The sequence below is a fragment of the Thermobia domestica genome, chromosome 8, assembly GCF_964235325.1.
Source record: "Thermobia domestica chromosome 8, izTheDome1.hap1.1, whole genome shotgun sequence".
NCBI classification, from domain to species: Eukaryota; Metazoa; Arthropoda; class Insecta; order Zygentoma; family Lepismatidae; genus Thermobia; species Thermobia domestica.
This window is the reverse complement of record NC_137461.1, coordinates 169046582-169067683: the sequence shown is the minus strand read 5'-3', so window position 1 is coordinate 169067683 and position 21102 is coordinate 169046582. Positions and strand designations below refer to the sequence as shown.

Here is a 21102-nt window from a genome sequence, read left to right as displayed (position 1 = left end):
TCTATATGTAAATGTGTGTAGCCTGTCCGGCTTTCTACACAAAACTGACCGTGCAAAATTTTTTAATGCTGATATCGTGCCCCTGTTTGTTATTCCGCATGTTAGTATTATCCTTGCTGGAGATATCAATTCAATTTTGTTTTCTGACGATTCTACTGGATATTTTAATAAATGCTTAGCGTTAGAAAGACTGGTCCAAGGATTCCGATTAGTTGGCGTCTGGCAGTCCAAACGGACTGATATCACTTATACGTATATCACTCCAACAGTGAAGTCAAGAATCGACAGGATGTATACCCTATTCACCTCGTACCTCGTGTGTGTGACATTAATGTTCTTCTGGCCCAGTTAGTGATCATAGTGCTGTATCTATGTTGCTTAAATTCCCCCTCTCCTAGGTTTGAACCCAACGTTCTGTCCCTCTAACTGGAAACTTAATCCACAGTTTCTGAAATCTGATGATATTAAAGAGCTGTTTCGAGAGAAATGGGATTATTGGTGTCGACAACAGAGACATTTCCGCAGTTTAAATTTGTGGTGGGTTCAATACGCTAAGCATAAAATTAAATTCTTTTTCCAATAGATGCACTCTGAATACCGTCAGAACCGCAAACATACCATTGACTACTTTTACAAAGTGTTACATGATTTGTGGCAACAGCCTTCCTCTGCAAACACGTATATGCATATTAATAAAATAAGGGCCAAATTAATTAGGTTAGAAAACGACTACTTAAAGTCTATCACTAAATCTTTTGATTCCGAACTGTTATTCTCAAACGAACGAGTGACATTTTTTCACATCATGCGACAGCATAATAGAAGGCGAACTAATTTCATGGAACATCTTGTGTTAGAAAATGGTCAAGTTGTAACTACATTACCCGATATTATGTCTAATTTAACACAGCATTATGAACAACTGTTTGCATTGCATCCAGTTGCTACTCAGACATGGCCCACTTTCTTTTGCAATATATCTTGTAAATTAACAGAGGCTGACAATGCACTATTCTTAGCCCCAATTACTAAACAAGAGGTTTATGATGTGTTAAATACTACCAAACATTGTAGCAGTCCTGGGAAGGATGGAATCATTTTTCTCTTCTATAAACAGTATTGGGATATGGTAGGAGATACTTTCACTGCTGTACTTAATGATATGTTTCAATCTGGCAATGTTATGCAAAATGATGGTATCATTATTTTAGTCCCAAAAAAGTAGCCCAAGGTCATATTTCTAATTTTCGACCCATTACGCTGTTAAATACTGATGTTAAATTGTTGTCTAAGGTATATAAAGTACGCATGGAAAAAGTTCTCGTGATAATTTTAAGTGCTAAGCAGGCAGCGCTATCAAAAGAACGTAATATTTACTACGTCCTGTGTAGCCTACGAGACATCATGGGATATTTGCAAGTGCAACAACTCCCTGCCTGTGTCACTTCTATAGATTTCAAAAATGCTTTTGATTTTGTAGAACATAACTCTCTTTATGGTGTATTACAAGCATTTGGTTTTGATTCCCGCTTTATTGACAAGATTAAACATTTATATCACAATGCAAAATCACAGCTCCATATAATGGCTACTTTAGCTCACCCATATCTATCAAGAGAGGTATTAGACAAGGTTGTTCATTATCAATGTTATTTGGCTTAGTTCTTGAGCCTTTATTGCAACGTGTGTCCTGTTTTCTAGTCTCACATTTACATGATTTTCAAAATATTGTTTGTTTTGCTTTCGCCGATGACGTCACAATTATTTGTACGACTGTTCCTCAGGTCAATTATGTGCAAAATTGCTTAATAAGCTATTGTAATGCTAGTGGAGCAAATATTAACGTCAATAAAACGAAGAGTTTAATCTTTAATAATTGGGCTACTGTCACTAAAAAGTTAACTATCTGTCAATCAGAAATTGTAACGGAACTAAAAATTTTAGGTGTTCAATTTACGAATAGTCTTGATCCCAATTCGGACAGTCTGGAATCCAATAGTCAATAAAATCAGGACAGTAGTCCTCGAAAATCGTTATCGACACCTGAATTTTATACAGCAAGTATGGTATGTCAATAGTTATATATGCTCTCAATTATAGTATACAGCACAAGCATGGCCACTTCCGGACATATTTGCCAAAAAAGTGCAATCTATAATTGGGTGCTTTTTTGGTGCAATTATTTTTTTCAGAGTACCACAGGTAGTAATGGTGTTATCAGTAGACAACGCTGACCTTGCTTTAATTAATGTACCAAATTTCTCAAAAGTAAATCCCCACGTTGAGCGGGTTTGCATATCCAGGCTCCTAACTATGAAAACATTTACGATCACTCCAACCCCAATCATTTCACAGATTCAACCTGTTGTATATAAGTTATTAGGACGTAAAATTGAATATAATTTATACGAAAAAGACTTTTATGCATTGCAAGACCTGTAACTGCCAAATATTCACCACAAACTTATAGTCGTATCGACATAAACAAAAAGAAGTGTGGAGCAGGAAACTACTTTACCCAAAAGTTAAAAGAGACTCACTGAAGACATACGAACTGGTCGAGTGGTTTGGGTCACTGGTTTATCAATTAGAAGTTTATGTGTTCAGACCCTGAAGGGAGTATTCGTTTTTTTGTTTTTATTTTAAAGTGTTCCTATTTTCATCAGAGGACTGAGGACATTTCTTTAAATAAATCTTTGGCAACTACTTTTCTCTCAAATTCCATTAGAAGGGAACATTATATGAATTGCAAATCTAAAATCCACAGCTGAGAACAAAATATTATGTTCAATATTTCATTATTATCCTTTGATTTGTAATGAAAAACTAATTATAAGCATAGACGATTTCAGAAGATTCTCCCCCGGTAATGGTCAGTATATGAATGAGAAAAAACTGATAAAACATTATTAGTCCACTTTGAGCATGATCGAAGATAACTTATGGCCACGAAGGGGGAAATTTATGTCGACAGAGTCTCAAATTCTCCCACAGGTCATGCCCTGAAATCAGCAGTTTGAAAGATTTCCTTAACAAATAGAATATTACATTTATTTCTCGTTCTACGTTTTGAAATGGAAAAATCATAATTTTAAAGTGAATTATAATACGATAAGCATAAAGATTTATAGAACTAATGAAGTAAACATTCTTGTGTAACTTATCGATTTCTAATCAGATTAAAACTCGAATATTCGTTTGCATCGCACTTTAAAGTAAATCCTCTCTATATATAATTCTTACTGGAAAGTATGTTTAACTTCAATTACTTAATCAATATTTTTAATAATATATTTTTATTGTAATACTTTTACTATTCAGTGTTGTATACACTTCATTTCCCAAAGCAAAACCTCGCAAATGTACAGTGGACTAGTGAATATTATCAAATAAATTATCATTTTGTTTACTTAAATACTCCATCGCCTCATTTGAAACTTCGTACTTTAAATAATAATAATAAAAATCATAGCCATACCTTTATCAGAATTTCAGGCTTAGTCAATAAATGAATTCAACGTGGTCTCTATTCGAAGTTCTATTTAATCGAATCCGATAGAAATACAAAGAGAAACTTGGAGAACAAGTAAAAGAAAAATGTTACCTTGGTGGGACTGGAACTAACCTTTAAGAGTTCCTTTCAATTAGAGACAAATGCCTTAGGCACTTTGTTTCTTTTCTTCAAGTTAACTGATTCTCCGAACGTATCTGAGTAACTTGTCTCTATTTTCTACTCGGTTATATACGTTTTACAATCATTTCCGTTAATCTTGAACGACAGGAACACGAGTACAAAACATATAAGAGAATTAAAGTTCCAAACTCCCCCACCGGGAATCGAACCCGGTACCCCATACACCTCAGGTACACGTGCTCGCCACTAGACCAGCGGGGAAAGCAAGTGAAATGCATTTTGTAGTATCTGAAGTTTACACCTATTTCATCCTGCTGTAATAATGTTTAATGTATTCGTTACTTTGAGGAATGATATATGTTATTCATATAGGTTTTATTATATTCGTTCATAAATATTATATAAATTATCAGAATTATTCATGATCTTCCATGGAAATTCACTGGCGCATGCACAGTAGACAGACAGTGTAATTGAAAGGTGAGTTCAACATATATTATATATTTCGCGGACATTATTTAATAGCTATGTAGAAGAGATAGCAAAAATGAGTTTTAAAAATGAAGATGGAATTTCGATAGGGATAGAATGATGAGGTGTATACGGTTTGGGGTTGATATGATTGTTGTTGCAGAATCTAAAAAGAAAATTATTAAGATGTAGAAACCTTGAGAAAGGCGTCTGAAGAATATGGATGAAAATAAATGTTAGAAAGACAAAATCCATGGTGATTGAAACGAAGCAATCGGTGTCAAATATAGAAGTAGGAGCGGAAAAAAAACAGGTGACTAGTTTTTGATGTCTGAGTAGTATTATTAGTGATATGACATGCGAACGTGAAATGAAAGCAATGATAAAAATGGCGAAAGAAGCCTTTAGAATGAAGAAAATACTATTTTCTGGGGCCTTAGAGTTAAAAAAAAAGATTCATAAAATGCTTCGTGTACTGTATTTTACTGTATTTATAGGACAGAAACAAGGACATTACGCAGAAATGATAAGAAACAATTGGAGGCTTTCGAAATATGTGCGTGGAGAAGAATGGAGAGAAATAGCTGGGTCGAGAAGAAAACGAATGAGAGGGTTGGAAATGGAAGGAGAAAAATATTATTAAGAAGAGGAAGAGAAACTGGTTGGAATATTGGTTAAGAAGGAACTGTATCATGAGGGATGTGCTAGAGGGTATGGTGGCAGGAAAGAGAGGGAGGGGACGAATTAGACTATATAGAAACATAATTAGGCTATTGGCGATAACAAAACAGAAAAATCGTATATGAAAATGGAGAGGTTAACAGAAGATTGTGGAGCATGGCAGCTTCTCAGCTGCGGTAAGTGACCTGCTGGTAATGGCGGAATACTTCTGATATAATGATGCTGATGATGCACAGTAGAAACAGAAAGATCCACTTTACTGTCATTGCTAATACGAATCACAATGCAAATTTCTACAAGTTGTCAAAATGCCTAGCTCTAAAGGCTGTAGAGAACTATCTGTTAGTCTGCGAGGAGAAATTATAGTCGAGTAAAAGTGGAACAAACTCTCATTCAGATCGCTTGGGTTTTGGGCTGTGACGAGAAAGCAGTGAAGAAATTGATTTAGCGGTATGTCAAATAATAATAATAATAATAATAATAATAATAATAATAATAATAATAATTTATTTCACAATTCATTTCTGCCATTAGCTTTCGCCGCCTTACTCCCACTTCATGCTTACTCAGGAGGAAGCTGCGCGTCCCCAGGTTGGGAACCACTACTTTCCATTAAGGAATTCTGATAGCCTGTTAGAAATTTCCATTCTGACTAATATCAGTAAACTGCATTCTTCTGTTTCTTCTGCGCATGCACCAGTGAATTTCCATGGAAGATCATGAATAATTCTGATAATTTATATAATATTTATGAACGAATATAATAAAACCTATATGAATAACATATATCATTCCTCAAAGTAACGAATACATTAAACATTATTACAGCAGGATGAAATAGGTGTAAACTTCAGATACTACAAAATGCATTTCACTTGCTTTCCCCGCTGGTCTAGTTGCTAGCACGTGTACCTGAGGTGTATGGGGTCCCGGGTTCGATTCCCGGTGGGAGAGTTTGGAATTTTAATTCTCTTATATGTTTTGTACTCGTGTTCCTGTCGTTCAAGATTAACGGAAATGATTGTAAAACGTATATAACGAGTAGAAAATAGAGACAAGTTACTCAGATACGTTCGGAGAATCAGTTAACTTGAAGAAAAGAAACAAAGTGCCTAAGGCATTTGTCTCTAATTGAAAGGAACTCTTAAAGGTTAGTTCCAGTCCCACCAAGGTAACATTTTTCTTTTACTTGTTCTCCAAGTTTCTCTTTGTATTTCTATCGGATTCGATTAAATAGAACTTCGAATAGAGACCACGTTGAATTCATTTATTGACTAAGCCTGAAATTCTGATAAAGGTATGGCTATGATTTTATTATTATTATTATTATTATTATTATTATTATTATTATTATTATTATTATTATTATTATAATTTAAAGTACGAAGTTTCAAATGAGGCGATGGAGTATTTAAGTAAACAAAATGATAATTTATTTGATAATATTCACTAGTCCACTGTACATTTGCGAGGTTTTGCTTTGGGAAATGAAGTGTATACAACATTGAATAGTAAAAGTATTACAATAAAAATATATTATTAAAAATATTGATTAAGTAATTGGAGTTTGGATTAAGGAATTGGAGCAAAGAACATACTTTCCAGTAAGAATTATATATAGAGAGGATTTACTTTAAAGTGCGATGCAAACGAATATTCGAGTTTTAATCTGATTAGAAATCGATAAGTTACACAAGAATGTTTACTTCATTAGTTCTATAAATCTTTATGCTTATCGTATTATAATTCACTTTAAAATTATGATTTTTCCATTTCAAAACGTAGAACGAGAAATAAATGTAATATTCTATTTGTTAAGGAAACCTTTCAAACTGCTGATTTCAGGGCATGACCTGTGGGAGAATTTGAGACTCTGTCGACATAAATTTCCCCCTTCGTGGCCATAAGTTATCTTCGATCATGCTCAAAGTGGACTAATAATGTTTTATCAGTTTTCTCTCATTCATATACTGACCATTACCGGGGGAGAATCTTCTGAAATCGTCTATGCTTATAATTAGTTTTTCATTACAAATCAAAGGATAATAATGAAATATTGAACATAATATTTTGTTCTCAGCTGTGGATTTTAGATTTGCAATTCATATAATGTTCCCTTCTAATGGAATTTGAGAGAAAAGTAGTTGCTAAAGATTTATTTAAAGAAATGTTCTCAGTCCTCTAATGAAAATAGGAACACACTTTAAAAAAAACAAAAAAAACGAATACTCCCTTCAGGGTTTGAACACAAACTTCTAATTGATAGACTAGTGACCCAAACCACTCGACCAGTTCGTATGTCTTCAGTGAGTCTCTTTTAACTTTTGGGTAAAGTAGTTTCCTGCTCCACACTTCTTTTTGTTTATGTCGATACGACTATAAGTTTGTGGTGAATATTTGGCAGTTACAGGTCTTGCAATGCATAAAAGTCTTTTTCGTATAAATTATATTCAATTTTTGTCCTAATAACTTATATACAACAGGTTGAATCTGTGAAATGATTGGGGTTGGAGTGATCGTAAATGTTTTCATAGTTAGGAGCCTGGATATGCAAACCCGCTCAACGTGGGGATTTACTTTTGAGAAATTTGGTACGACTGAAGTGTAGACCATTATTTCCATTACATAGCTATCAATTGTATCACTTTGATTTACGCAACAATAGTCATACGCAACAATGGCTACACTGCTGGACGACCATCTTACCTGCTCCCAATCCACCCAATGTTCCTTTCCTTCAACAAGCACTTTTATACGTCTCTAAATTTGTAATAGACTGGAGTTATATATGTCCACATGATGCGATGAGAGAACTCTGTTCTCGTGGTCTTTATCTGTATTTTTTTTTACAAATGGCCTCTACTACTACTACGATACGAGTACAGCAGACACATAATAGTAGAAACTGGAATCGCATATGGTTTAATATTCATAGAAACTTTCTTCCGACTTGTTTACGTAGTTTATGGTATAGCGTTCATGATATCCATGCTACAAATCAAGGTTTGGTCGACATCCATCGCCGACCGCATAATGCGTGTTCTCACTGTGGCCAACCCGACATCCTTCTCCATAGATACACCTCTTGCCAGATAGTATTGTCTGAGTGGTTAAAACTATGTGCTCTTCTTGCTATCGTATGTCGGACATCTTCACACCACTTTACCCCTGATATTATTATCTTACCAGATTATCATTGGTACCTTCCAACCCACAATAATACGGTCACTTGGCTTATAGGACATACATTATACTATATTGATTCCAGTCGTAGTCACTTAAGTGTCACAGATTATCTTGAATTCTTAAAACGCACTAGGTGGAAAACTTCTGGTATGGTACCTTTCAAAAAGACATTCGCAAATTTTCTGAATGCCTCGTTTTAACATGCAGCGACTAGTGTAATATCCGTAAGATCATATTTGTAGCACCACTACGTTTCTAACTAATACTACCTCTTTCTACAAGTTCTTGGCTATTTATTTTAATAATCTCAAACAATGTTTTGATTGGTATTTTCTTAATGTAATTGCGCTGTGCCGACATCCTACTTGTATTTGATGTCTATGCCTAATGTCTAACTGGCCAATTTATTTCATGTGTGTAAATGAACTTGGGAAATAAAAATGGATAAAAAAGAGGTTTAAGGCATGTAGTGGCCTTATTTTTAGTGACCAGAGTATGGGTTCGAACCCCTCCACTTCCATTTATTTTTTACTTCTTGCAGCTACGTCGGAACGTTCAATTTTTATTCTTTATTAATTGGAAATGGTCTTTACATTCAAAATAAGAGGAATTTTGGTGGCATTTGTTCGGATAATCTTCTCTTTCGAAATGGAGACAAGAATAAAAGCAATACGCAAAGACAAGAAGTATTATCAGCATTAAACATTACCAATAATAATTCCTACGAAATACTAAATGCGACCTCTTTTACCATCTCTCGTGAGTTGTATGCATTATTTTTAAAAAATCTCCTTGCGGGGGATTCGAACTGACGTCCTTTGCATTTGTAAGCCAACATGAGAACCACTACACCAAGATCATTGCTTGGTAAACATTTACTTGTCGGCGTATTTGCTGGTATTTCTATTTTATGTTCCCACTTCGGCAATTTTTACTCTTTTCTCCGTTTAGCAGCTGTTTCTGGCTTACTCTTTCGGTGTCGTCCTTTATTTATATTATAAACTATTCGTATTCACAGCTTGTGCTCCTCTGCAATGTCTTATTCAGATCAGACTTTTCTTCTTGCCCCTCAGTAAACATTTGATTGATTTAATTCTCATATTCTCCATGGATGGAGCACAGGAATGCCAGACTCATAAAACAGGTGTACATTTACTTTCCTGACAGACTGTACTGGGATCGATACTCAGCATATCCACCTAACTTTATTTTCTTTGATAAAAGCCTTTATTTCCTTTAGAAAACTATAGGTCTGAAGCGTAAACACTACTTGTAAGGTGATATAGTTCAGATGGTACAGAGCTCGCTTAGCGCGCGAGAGGTGCTGGGATCGATATTCAGCATATCAAACTAACTTTATTTTCTTTTATAAAAACCTCTTTTCTTTAGAAAACTATAAGTGTAAAGCGTAAACAATGGTAGCTCAGATGGTAGAGCTCTCATTTAGTATGCGAGAGGTACTGGTATCGATACCCCGCATCTCCAACTAACTTAATTTTCATTGAAAAAGCTTTCTTTTCTTTAGATAACTATAGTGTAAAGCGTAAATACTACTTGTAAAAAAGTGGTTGGCGCATTGAACTTCTATTTGCTGGACTCGGGTTCGAATCCCGGCCAGGCTAAAACTTTTTCAAGTGTTTCTGTTTCAATTTCAATTTCAATGCATACTCAGTGTGAAGCAAGATCTTCACTCCTCCAGATAGAAAAACATGTTGGAATGAGGAGAATTGGAGAAGGTCTCTCAATGGAGGCAATCATTATTTCCTGCAGTTGTTCTAGATTTGATATTTTCAGCTACTTTCAAGCATTTTCTGATTCATATGTGATCAGTGTATACAGTATATAATGAAAAAATACATTACATACACAGCAATATTGAGATTAACATATGATGTTCATTGGACAACACGCTCTAAACCAGAGAGATTGATCTCAGAATGGAGAAATGTTTCGTGCGTCATCTACTCACAATTTTACTTCCATACAGACTTGACTTTTACTTCCATTCAGTGCTACCAACTGCTGTCAGTGCCGAGAAAAGTTACGTGTAAGTTGGGTTGCATCTGTCTAGGCGTTCTCACAACTGCAAACTACCTGGACCCCAAGTAATGGAATTAGAGCACTTAGGGGGGAAATACTTTTGTGGCTTGGTGTACAATGGTCCATCTACGATGGTCAGGTATGGATCAGATAGGATCATTACCATCACTTACAGTATCATGAAGGAACACACAGACATATCTGAGAACAACAAGTACATTTTATACTTAAAACAACCCATTTCTCTTCAATCCTCACCCTCCAACTGAGATATGAAAATTCGAAATTACCATAGTAAGATCGAAAGGAAATCATTAAGTAAATTGAGTACACGCTGTTCATGGATGCAGTTGAGTAGCATGCAATAAATAAGAAGTATCTTCACATTTTAATCAAGAAGTCTAGCATATAAATGTTTGGGTTGGAAATAATGAGAAAATTAGTAGAATTCGAAACGGAATATGGCTACCTAACAAAAGCCTATATCTTTGCAATAATCAAGATTTACAATTTTGGGTAAGTAACTAACAGAATGTAGGCTTACTTGTTAGTAGCCTCCATGCGCCACGTTATAAATGAACAATGATTCAGCAACAGTTTTCAGGCTTCAAAAGTTTAAAGATTTGTGTCATTTATAACGAACGCAACTTCGAGAAAGGTTAAGGCGTGTGCATTTCATCCTGGAAGCAATCCTTCTTCATTGGATAGTGTTCACTTAATCCTATTAAAGTAATAAGGCTTTGTCTTGCTACGTGAAACCTTTTAAATGCTCATATGTTTCATATAAAAACATAGGTATATTGTTTCCTCCATTCAATTCTTTCCAAAATGGTGGTGAACTTCAAGGTGTTCAAGAAATCTTCGCCTAATGGAAAACTCACTCTTTATCTGGGCAGACGAGATTTCGTGGACCATATTAGTGGAGTTGATCCTATAGGTAGGTCAAAAGGTCACATTGTCTTGTAATTATGCAAGTCCCTAATTAATGTTATAATGTTAGTTGGTAAATGTGATGAATGGAGCTTTCCATTATATTTCTTATTAATTTGCATTTGAAAGATCAACATCTCCATTAAACAAACTTTTATTCTCTTTTTTGTTTTGTTTTGTTTTAACCTTTAAAAAAGATGAGAGTGAAGAAAGTTTTGTGAGCGTGAAATAAAAATCGAATTCAAGATTTTAACGGCTTTATATGTGTCACTAGCAGGGGTAACAGTAAGGGGGAACGCGAGGGTCGTCGTACCCCATTTCCAAAAATATCTATGGCGTCCTCCACTTCCTAAAAAAATAGAATGCCAAAGATAGGCTCGTGGGACGAAGTGACGTCATGCGTCGCCCTAATTTTTCAGATCCAGTTTTACCCCTAGTCACGAGTACATTTTGAATACATGATTTTCGGATCTCCTTCTGCTCTGTTTGTTTTGTCTCAACAGGTTTGTGCGTTCAAGTATTAGGCCGAAGCCCAAGACTTCATATGTATTGCGTCCTCTCAGGGGTTTGTTCATGTATATGTGCAATTCTTCAGCTGCTACTTCTACGTTCATTGATATATCATCCTAATGTATATTCATTAAAAACCTAGGGACCACTCTGTCCAATGACTAATATCAAATTTTAAACTTAAGGTTTTATGAGTTTCTGCAGATGGGACATTCGAATTTCCATCTTGCCTCAAAACAATAATTCCAATTTTCTCAAAACAGTTTTAAGGATTTTGTTTTATGTATAATAAGTAGCTACTTAATTAAGAAGCCTACCTTAAGGCAAATGCCATTTCTAATCCGAGAATTCTGAATAAAAAGATAATAAGATAATTACGTGATTTTCTAAAAATTACAGAAGTGACTTCGTTCATATTTCATAGTTAAATATTTAACTGACATAATGTAATTTCTCTAGAGAAAATCTCGAAGCATATTCTGCTGGTGGAATAAAGTTATATATATATATATATATATATATATATATATATATATATATATATATATATATATATATATATATTCTCTGAAATGATTCAGATTATCTCGTTTATATGAAGGGCTCGGGGGGAAAACACGATAACTGACAAAATCATGTTTCGAGATAATGAGTACATATATTTTGAAAAAATCCTACAGAAAAGTTAATACAGAAACACATTATCTGCATGAAATATTCTCTTAACCTTTTTAAACCACAGAAACACAAGTTTTTGATCTAGATATTTTTTCTTGCAATATTATATAAATTTAAAAGAAAGTATATGAAAATATGTTTTATAGATACCATGTTTTATGTGCAACAATATATTCAACATTACAATGTTTTGTTTACGAATGAAATCGTGCAACTATTAGATGTGGCTCTTGCTTACATAGAAGCCCTATGTAGCTAAAAATTCTCACAGTCTTGGGGAGGGGGATTCGAACAACGCACCTCCTGATTACCGGTCAGGCGCTCTATCAGTTGAGCTACCAAGATAACGAGATTTCTTTGAATTTTTTATGCGAATTGTTACAAACATGCATAGAAGTCTCGTTGGCTTGGTAGCTCAACTGATAGAGCGCCTGACCGGTAATCAGGAGGTGCGTTGTTCGAATCCCCCTCCCCAAGACTTGAGAATTTGCCTATGCATATTCTCAGTGCAAGTATTACTTACGCATAATGTGAGACACTAAAGAATGACATGTTACTAATACTCTAGCTAGAGATATCTACGAAATAACATCTTTACTTTCGAAGACTGTTGTAAAAACTATGGTACACAGGGGGTATCCACTGCAGGCACGACAGTCATCTCGAATTTTTTGATTGAGATAACATTAGAGATAACATTAACACTGCTATGAGGTATGTACGGTATATCTACATAGAAAAATTAATAACTGCAAGTAAAATGTGGTATCTACTCACGGCCATTTTAGCGCGTAACTATAATAAAATAACAAAAAATATTATTATTTCACATGGTCTGTGGCACTGAGATCGTAAATATTTTTTCTCCTTTCCAATAAAGACCAATACCTACATACAGCAATAGCGTTTCGCTCGCAACTATTATCAAGCACACTGCTGCATGTAAACAATGACATCAACAGTAGATAACACATTGTACATGAAAGTAAAGATTTTTTGGCGCCTATTTTTACTCACCTCAAAATCAGTATCTCCTTTGTTTTGGAACATTCTCTGTTCTGGTACATATTCTGGATCTTTATCGAAATCATAATCATCCTCCGAATAAGTCTGTTCGTCGCTTCTACTCTTATTATCACTCTTTTCTTTGGACGTGCTGGGAAACACCAGCTCTCTTCTTGTAGCCATCTTTGCTATTTACCGTAATTTACTTGCAGGAAGTCGTAAGAGAAAAACTTCCAACGCTTATTACTCTGTCATCTATTGGAGGATTGACGAAATTTCGCCACCGATCGACTGTTCGTATGATTAAGAATACAGATATCTAAAAATTTCAAAATACCGAAAATGTCAGTTATCGTGTTTTCCCCCCGAGCCCTTCATATATTAAATAGGTAAATACTATTAACAACCGTACTATAAAGAACAACTCACTTTTTACTTTATATCAGAGAAGAGAAAATAGAGATCTTGACAAATATTGAATTCGAGATTTTAACGGATTTACAGGATTCAGAAGTCTCTACATGATGAAAAAGGGATTTTTGAATGTCTCTTTACTTTCGTACCGATGCATGTACATTATTTGCCTAAAGACCATACCTTTCAATGTATCCGCACCATATCTTGAAACTTACCAAACGAAGTTTTTTTAGATCCTCCAGAGTGTAGTTCCGATTTTTCTTCCTACCCCCTAAAACAAAGATAGTTAACTGAAAAATAAAATGAAAATTATGGTTTTTTCTCGAACACGGATCGAATGATTTTATTCATATTTCATACATTAATATTTTATAAATAACCGTATACTGTGGTATGTCATTTAGTGAGAACATTTCAGAAGAGGTAGTTTATTCTTGGTGATGATTTCTTTCTGGACGATTTTCTCAAACGAGGCTCGCTCGATTTTGTTCACATTTCACAAATAAATAGCACCTCCAGAAAACGCCTGTCAATTGGCGTAATTAGGATATTTTCTGGGGGGGACATAGCATATTAGTTTTGAAAATTGGAAAGATCTTTCAGAAGAACTTGTTATAATGTTATATTCTTCTATATATCCTTCTGAGCCTCTTAGCCCTTACTCATTATCATATCTTCAAGCTATTTAGTTCCCCTATCACGACACTGTCATGTAACAGTTTAATGAAAGTCTATTACGTCAGAAATTTGCTTAAAATTTTATATTTCCTATATTCTGCTACTACTGAATAACTATCTAAAATCTACTCTAATTATGAAAACTCATAATTTTCTATTACTGTTTTACTCTTGCACACTGGCGCAAATCCCGGGGGGACGACAGGGACATGTCCCCCAATCTTGAACCTGGGGGGGCTGTCGCTTAAAAAGTGCTTTTTAGGATAAGTGTTATGATTTGTGTCCGACTGCCACAAAGGAATGTAAAATAAAATTGATTTATCTAGGTTTTTCCATTTTTTAAAAAGAATCGTATTCTGTAGTATTTCAAACTGAACTGCGTGCTGTAGTGCGTTTAGTAGCCTCATTAATATGTGTTAATTCCACTTCCGCTACTTGGGCACAAATTGCAATAAATGTGAGAGGAGGATATGCCTCTCTCCTCATGCTGGAAAGTTGTCTCAGCTGTAGGTACGGGCACAAATTCCGGGGAAATGGGGAGACGTCCCCCCCAATATTGGAACTGGAGGCTCTCCCAATAATCCGATTTAAAAAGTGCTTTTTGCATATAAGTGTGACGATTTGTATCCGACTGTCACAAAGGAAAGTATAAATAAGATGAAATTGGTTTTCTCTTGGCTTTCACATTTTTAATGAAAATGAAGGCGTGCGACTGCGCGTGACGTAACCTGATATGAAATCTTATCTCCTCCTCTTTCCTAGGCCCTAGCACACGAAGAGTATATGGACTATCCAATATCAGTAGAACCCATCTTTTCAGTAAATGCGCATTTAACCTATTTGTAGTATCAGCCTAGGCATCTGCTCATGCTTCGTAAGCTAACTAACTCTATAGCCTATGGAACCCGGAGGTTCAATGCCACGTTCACAAAAGCTCTCCACTGACTTCTATCCTTAGCCAACTGGATCCAGTTTCCACTTTGTATTCCTATTTTTGCGAGATCCATCTTAATATTGTCTTCCCATCTGCGCCTAGGTCTTCCTAATGGTCGTTTCCCGATTGGTCTTACCGCTAATACTTTGAAAGCGTTTCTACTTTCTTCCATCCTGGCTATATGTCCTGCCCACTTAAGCCTCCTAGACTTGATGACCCTAACAATGTTTGGTAAGCCGTATAATTTATCTAGTTCCTGGTTATGAAGTTTCCGCCATTCCCCATTCCCGTTTCTCTTGGGTCCGAATATTCGTCTGGGCATCTTGTTCTCAAATACTTTCAGTCTATGTTCTTCCCTCAGAGTAAGCGACCATGTTTCGGAACCATACAGAACAACAGGTATTGTTATCGTTTTATATATTTTAAGCTTCTAACAGAATTGGCGACGACAAGAGATTTTGAACTGAATAATAACACGAATTTCCTGTTTTTAGTCGACATTTAATTTCTTCGTGAATATGATTTTCGCCTGTTAATTTTGATCCTAGATATTTAAAACTATCCACTTTATCAAAAGTATTATTTTATATTTTAACGCATTCATAATTTGCATTTACTTCTAAACCATTGTTCTCGCAAGCGTTTAATAAGACCTCTGTATTTCTTTCTATTGTTCTCATATCATCCCCTATTAAATTTACATCATCAGCGTACTCATAACCTGGTGAACACCGTTCAACTCTAGGCCCTGGTCGCTATATTTGATTTTCCTTATAGCGTATTCCAGAAAAAAAGTTAAATAATAATGGCGACAACGCATCTCCTTGTTTCAGGCCATTCTCGACGTGAAAGCTTGTGGAGAAAAATTTTCCTACACGAACTTTACTTTGCGATCCGTTTAAACATGCCTTAATTGATCTAATTAGCTTTTTCGTTATTCCAAATTCTGTAAGAACGTTGTATAATGTTTCTTTCCTAAGCTGGCCGTAAGCCTTTGTAAAATCAATAAATAGTTGATGTACCGGGCTACTGTATTCCCACCTCTTTTCGAGTATTTGGCGAATGGTAAATATTTGGTCGATAGTTGATATGTTTCGTCTAAATCCACTGATAATCTCCAATAATTTCATCTCTGTATGGGATCAATCTTGCAAATAGAACGTTTGAAAGAATTTTATAGGATGTTGACAATAGAGATGCCTCGATAATCATTACAGTCAGTTTTGTCGCATTTTTTGTGGATTGGAACAATGATTGTCTTTCCACTCTTCTGGCAATTCTTCCTTGTTGTAGATAAGGAGAATGAATTTGTGTATCTTGTTCCACAATTTTCTCGCCTCCAGCTAAAATTACCTCCGCCAGAATTTCGTTTTCACCCGGAGATTTGTATTTCTTTAATTTCTTTATAGCGATTTCTACTTCTATTTGGTTGGGGTCTGGAATATACGGTTCTGCGGTGTGTATCTCCCTTTCTCCACGCACATTAGTTTTTGGCTGCGTGTTAAGCAAATCGTCAAAGAAATCTTTCCATCTATTTAAAATGCTATCTGTATCAGTGAGAACTGTTCCATCAGCTTTCTTCAGCACGAGGTTGATAGCCTTTCTTAAATTCCTTGATCCCTTTATACATGTCCCGAATGTTTTTATTTTTACTATTGTCTTCAAGTTCCTAAATTTCAGCTTTCAAAAAATCGTATTTCTTTGTTCTAAAAGTTTTGGAAGTTTCCCGCCTGATGTCTACGAAATTTTGTGTAGTTATTCGGATTTTGTAGTAAACGTAATTTTGCCTGGTTTCTCTTCTCTGCTAGTTCGAACCATGGTTTGTTCCTATGTATTTCTGCGTGTCCCAATTTTTCTTTTCAAAGAGGATCCTTCATATAAGTAAAGGAAATAATTCAATTGCTGGAATATTTTTCTCCATAATCTTAAGGTTGCATCTGTTAACTAAAGAGCATATGGCATGTGTCAGATTTCTGTAACGATTCCTGTAATGCTATTGAGATTCTCATCATTTTGCTCAAAGAGTATTGTTGCGTCATACATAATTGATATTCTTTCTTCATAGTTTTGGAGAAGTCATTATTTACATTATTATATTATTTTAAAACAATTTTAACGTGGATCTTTGTGGATGCCTAATTAGAAACATACCAATTACAAATATGCATGTATTCAGATTTCAGAATGTGTTCACGGCAGTGATTTGTAATACTGATATGTACTACTACTTCATCTACATCGCGTAATATATAATATACTCTACAACAGTTGATCAGATTCATCTACCGTAATATGAGTTTCATCTCCCTTCTCTAGAATAAGCCTCAAATATGTCCACTACCCAATGTTGAAGACAACCAATGGCAATTTAGGATTTCGTTTCGAGGGGCTATGCCCAACACAAGGAAGGAAGTGGGCAATTGCCCACCTGAGTTTGAGAATTAAGTATATTTTAATTTATGCATAAATTGAAGTTATAATGGCAAGAATTGCAGTCTGATAAATCCTATATGATATGATACATAAATTTAGGAGTGAATCTAACCGTTTAGTTTATTCATACAAGAAAAATGAAGCATCCTCTTGACCTTCCTAATTTCCCGGGCTAATTATTCCCCCGTTTTGATTTTCTTTAATTCAAACATTTCTTTCTTTTAAAAATAACTAAACGAAATAATTTTTCCTTTGTTATAATAACTAAAGTCCTGTCATGTTGATATCCGCGCAAGTTGGTGTGGAACACCAGTTTCGCTTATCAACTCCTCTTAGTTTTGGTGTTACTGATGTCAGCCGACTTGAATCACAACTGACAACGGTAGATAAAGTATGATAGGCGAAATGAAAGAAAGTGACGTTAAGAAAAAGAAACAGAAAAGTAGAAAAGACGAAAGAAAGAACAAAAGGACGCAGTTTTTACATGGAATGAAATTTGACAAATACAGTATTACGAGGGCTATCCAGAAAGTAGATTACGTTTTCGTCTGTGTCCGCTAGGGGCGGGGCTAGCGCGGCCATCTTGGGGTCAGAGCGTTGCGCAGCTCAGTCGGCATCTAGCCGTGCTAGTGAGAGGTTCATGCTGTGCTCCGTTAAGATACTGTGACGGTTTGAAATGACTGCGTTAATTGAAAATCCCGCGAGCTGCGAGGTGCGTGCAGTAATAAGGTTTCTGACAGCAAAAAACTGTAAACCGATAGAAATCTATCGGCAGCTGTGTGAAGTGTATGGGGACAACATTATCACTGAAGGTGGAGTGCGACAGTGGGTCATAAGATTTAAAAATGGCCGAACCAATGTTCACGACGAAGATCGAAGTGGGAGACCCAGCAAAGTGACTGCCGAACTTGTCGAAAAAGTCGATGTTAAAGTCCGTGAAAATCGAAAGTTCACAATAACGGAACTTTCTTTGAGTTTTCCACAAATTTCGCGAAGTTTGTTGCACGAAATCATCAGCGAAAAGCTTGGTTACCAGAAGTTTTGTGCAAGATGGATTCCAAAAATCTTGACAGAGGACCACAAAAATCAGCGAATGGCTGCAGCGTTGCACTTTTTGGACGCCTACAATAAGGATGGTGACTCTTTACTCGATCGCATCGTTACTGGTGACGAAACATGGGTGAAACACGTGAACTGTGAAACGAAATTGCAATCAATGCAGTGGGGGCACACAGGTTCTCCCCAAAAACCCAAGAAATGCATGCAAACAATGTCGGCAAGGAAGATGATGGCGACTGTTTTTTTGGGACAGAAAAGGTGTGATTTTGGTGGACTTCCTGGAAAGAGGCACTACAATAAACGCTCAAAGGTATTGCCAAACTCTGCAAAACCTCAGAAGAGCAATTCAAAACAAGCGCAGAGGAATGTTGAGCTCTAAGATCTTGTTGATTCACGACAACGCCCGGCCCCACACGGCAAATGTCACGCGTGAAGTTCTTGAATCTTTTCAGTGGGAGTTGTTTCCTCATCCGCCGTACAGTCCCGACCTGGCACCGAGCGACTTCCACCTATTCCCAGCAATGAAGAAGTGGCTGGCTATGCAGCGTTTTGATGACGACGAACAGCTGCAAGAAGAGGTAACGAAGTGGTTGAAGTCGCAGGCGGCCGAATTTTTCGACGAAGGAATTTCCAAGCTCGTACATCGCTACGATAAATGCCTTAATTTGAATGGTGACTATGTCGAAAAGTAGTATTTGTGTGTGGCTTTCATCTGTATATAATAAAATTTGTTTCCTATACTTTGTTGATTTTTTATTCCAAAACGTAATCTACTTTCTGGATAGCCCTCGTATTTCTGAAAAAAGAGCATAAGAAAATGGAAAGTCAATGACATTCTTAGAAATGGTAAGAAGGATTATTGTTGTACGTGGAGTGCGAAAAACTAACAAATTTATTTCGGAGGTAGCTTGAGCCCGATAGCCTCCTAAATACGCCACTGAAGACAATTCTGCTCCCCTGATCCTTCACAGCTTTGTGTTTCAACTTCATAAATATTTTGGAAATCGCCATCGCTTATATATATATAATATGGGATCGGTGTTACCCGTCCCCCCAATGTTGAAGACAGATTTGCGCCGATGCTCTTCCAATTTTGAGGAAAAGTACATTATTCGTAAACATTAACTACCATGTTCTCAGTTTAGTCTTACATCTAATAGAAACAGAAATAGATATACAAGCAATGACACAATTTAAAATTATAATTTTTTAAAACTCGGTCATGGGCTAGTCTTTATTCATTTCTGTACTTAATGTAAAATGTAAAATCTTTTCATTTTAAGTTGTACAATAAATCGTTGTCCTCATTGGCGTCTCTGGCATGTAAAATTTGGGGGGGACATCAAAGGAAATGATCTAACTGATACTGAGTTTCTAAATAAATTAAATTAAAATAAAATATTGAATATTTCGTATTTCAAAATATTGGGGGTACACGTCCCCCCGTCCCCCCACCCCCCGCCAGAGACGCCCATGGTTATCCTTTACTATTATCCGTGCAGGAGCTGGCTTCTGACAGTTAGGTAGAGCACGCGGAGTATTAGTGCCGCTGTTGCCAAAAGCTCTACAACCAGTGTTGCCACAGTCCAATCTCTGGAGTGGGCTGAAAAATAGTACCAAATTGAAACAAAAAGGGCTGAATTCATTATTTTATACCAGTGTAATACATGGCTCTATAATAAACGAAACTAAAAGGGGTGAAGTTGTAGAACACTCCCCCCCTCTCCCAAGAGTGCAAGTCGAGGAAGTACTCTTTTGAAAAAAAAATACTTTTTACAAACATCCAAATAGGAGGAACCCGAACAACCTTGGAAGTAGAAGAAACTTTTGTTGTGCAGAAGTATAACAGAGGCCGCAAATTAAAAGGGAAAACAGTTATCATCTTCGGTATGTATTGTAACGAAACCAAACGCGCCGAACAAATCAATCATCTCCGAGTTCGACTGTAAACAGGACGTTATAAATAATAAAATATAAATTATTGCACTTTATTCTCGCCTATTTCATGACCGAAGGAGAATAATAGACTGTAAGAAGAATATAAGGTAAGTAAACTGACATTTGTAAAAAAATATGCACAACCGGTCCAGGGTCCTAGAAGCTTCCCTGAAAGACATTTAAAAAAAGAGATGTAGAGAAAGTCTTACTGACACTTTTGAATATGTGACAAGTATTTGTTAAATGGTGCTGAATTGGGTAGAATTGTACCAACTTTTTCACAAAAGGGGCTGAAAATGCCAGCGTGGTACCAACGGGCCGACGAATGACAAAAAGGGCTGAATTTGGTACAATTGTACCAAGTGTGGCAACAGTGTCTACAACAGACACAGCAGCTCTGGCGACAAATTAGGACATTAACAAGTCATAATTTTATAATCGTAAAAATGTAACAGGAGCGTATGGTTTCCAAATAACATCAATAATAGTGCTTGGAATATTGATCTGT

The 21102-nt window shown here is 35.9% G+C and overlaps 1 protein-coding gene across 1 annotated transcript in view; it reads left to right on the top strand.

The window, feature by feature from the left end:
* The first annotated feature begins 10840 nt into the window (after positions 1-10840).
* Positions 10841-21102, top strand: part of Arr1 (arrestin 1) — a 319226-nt gene continuing 308964 nt past the window's right edge. Inside the window, exon 1 of the mRNA XM_081769254.1 lies at positions 10841-10949. Within this exon, the coding sequence (XP_081625380.1) occupies positions 10841-10949 (109 nt within the window). The remainder of the gene's footprint in view (positions 10950-21102) is intronic.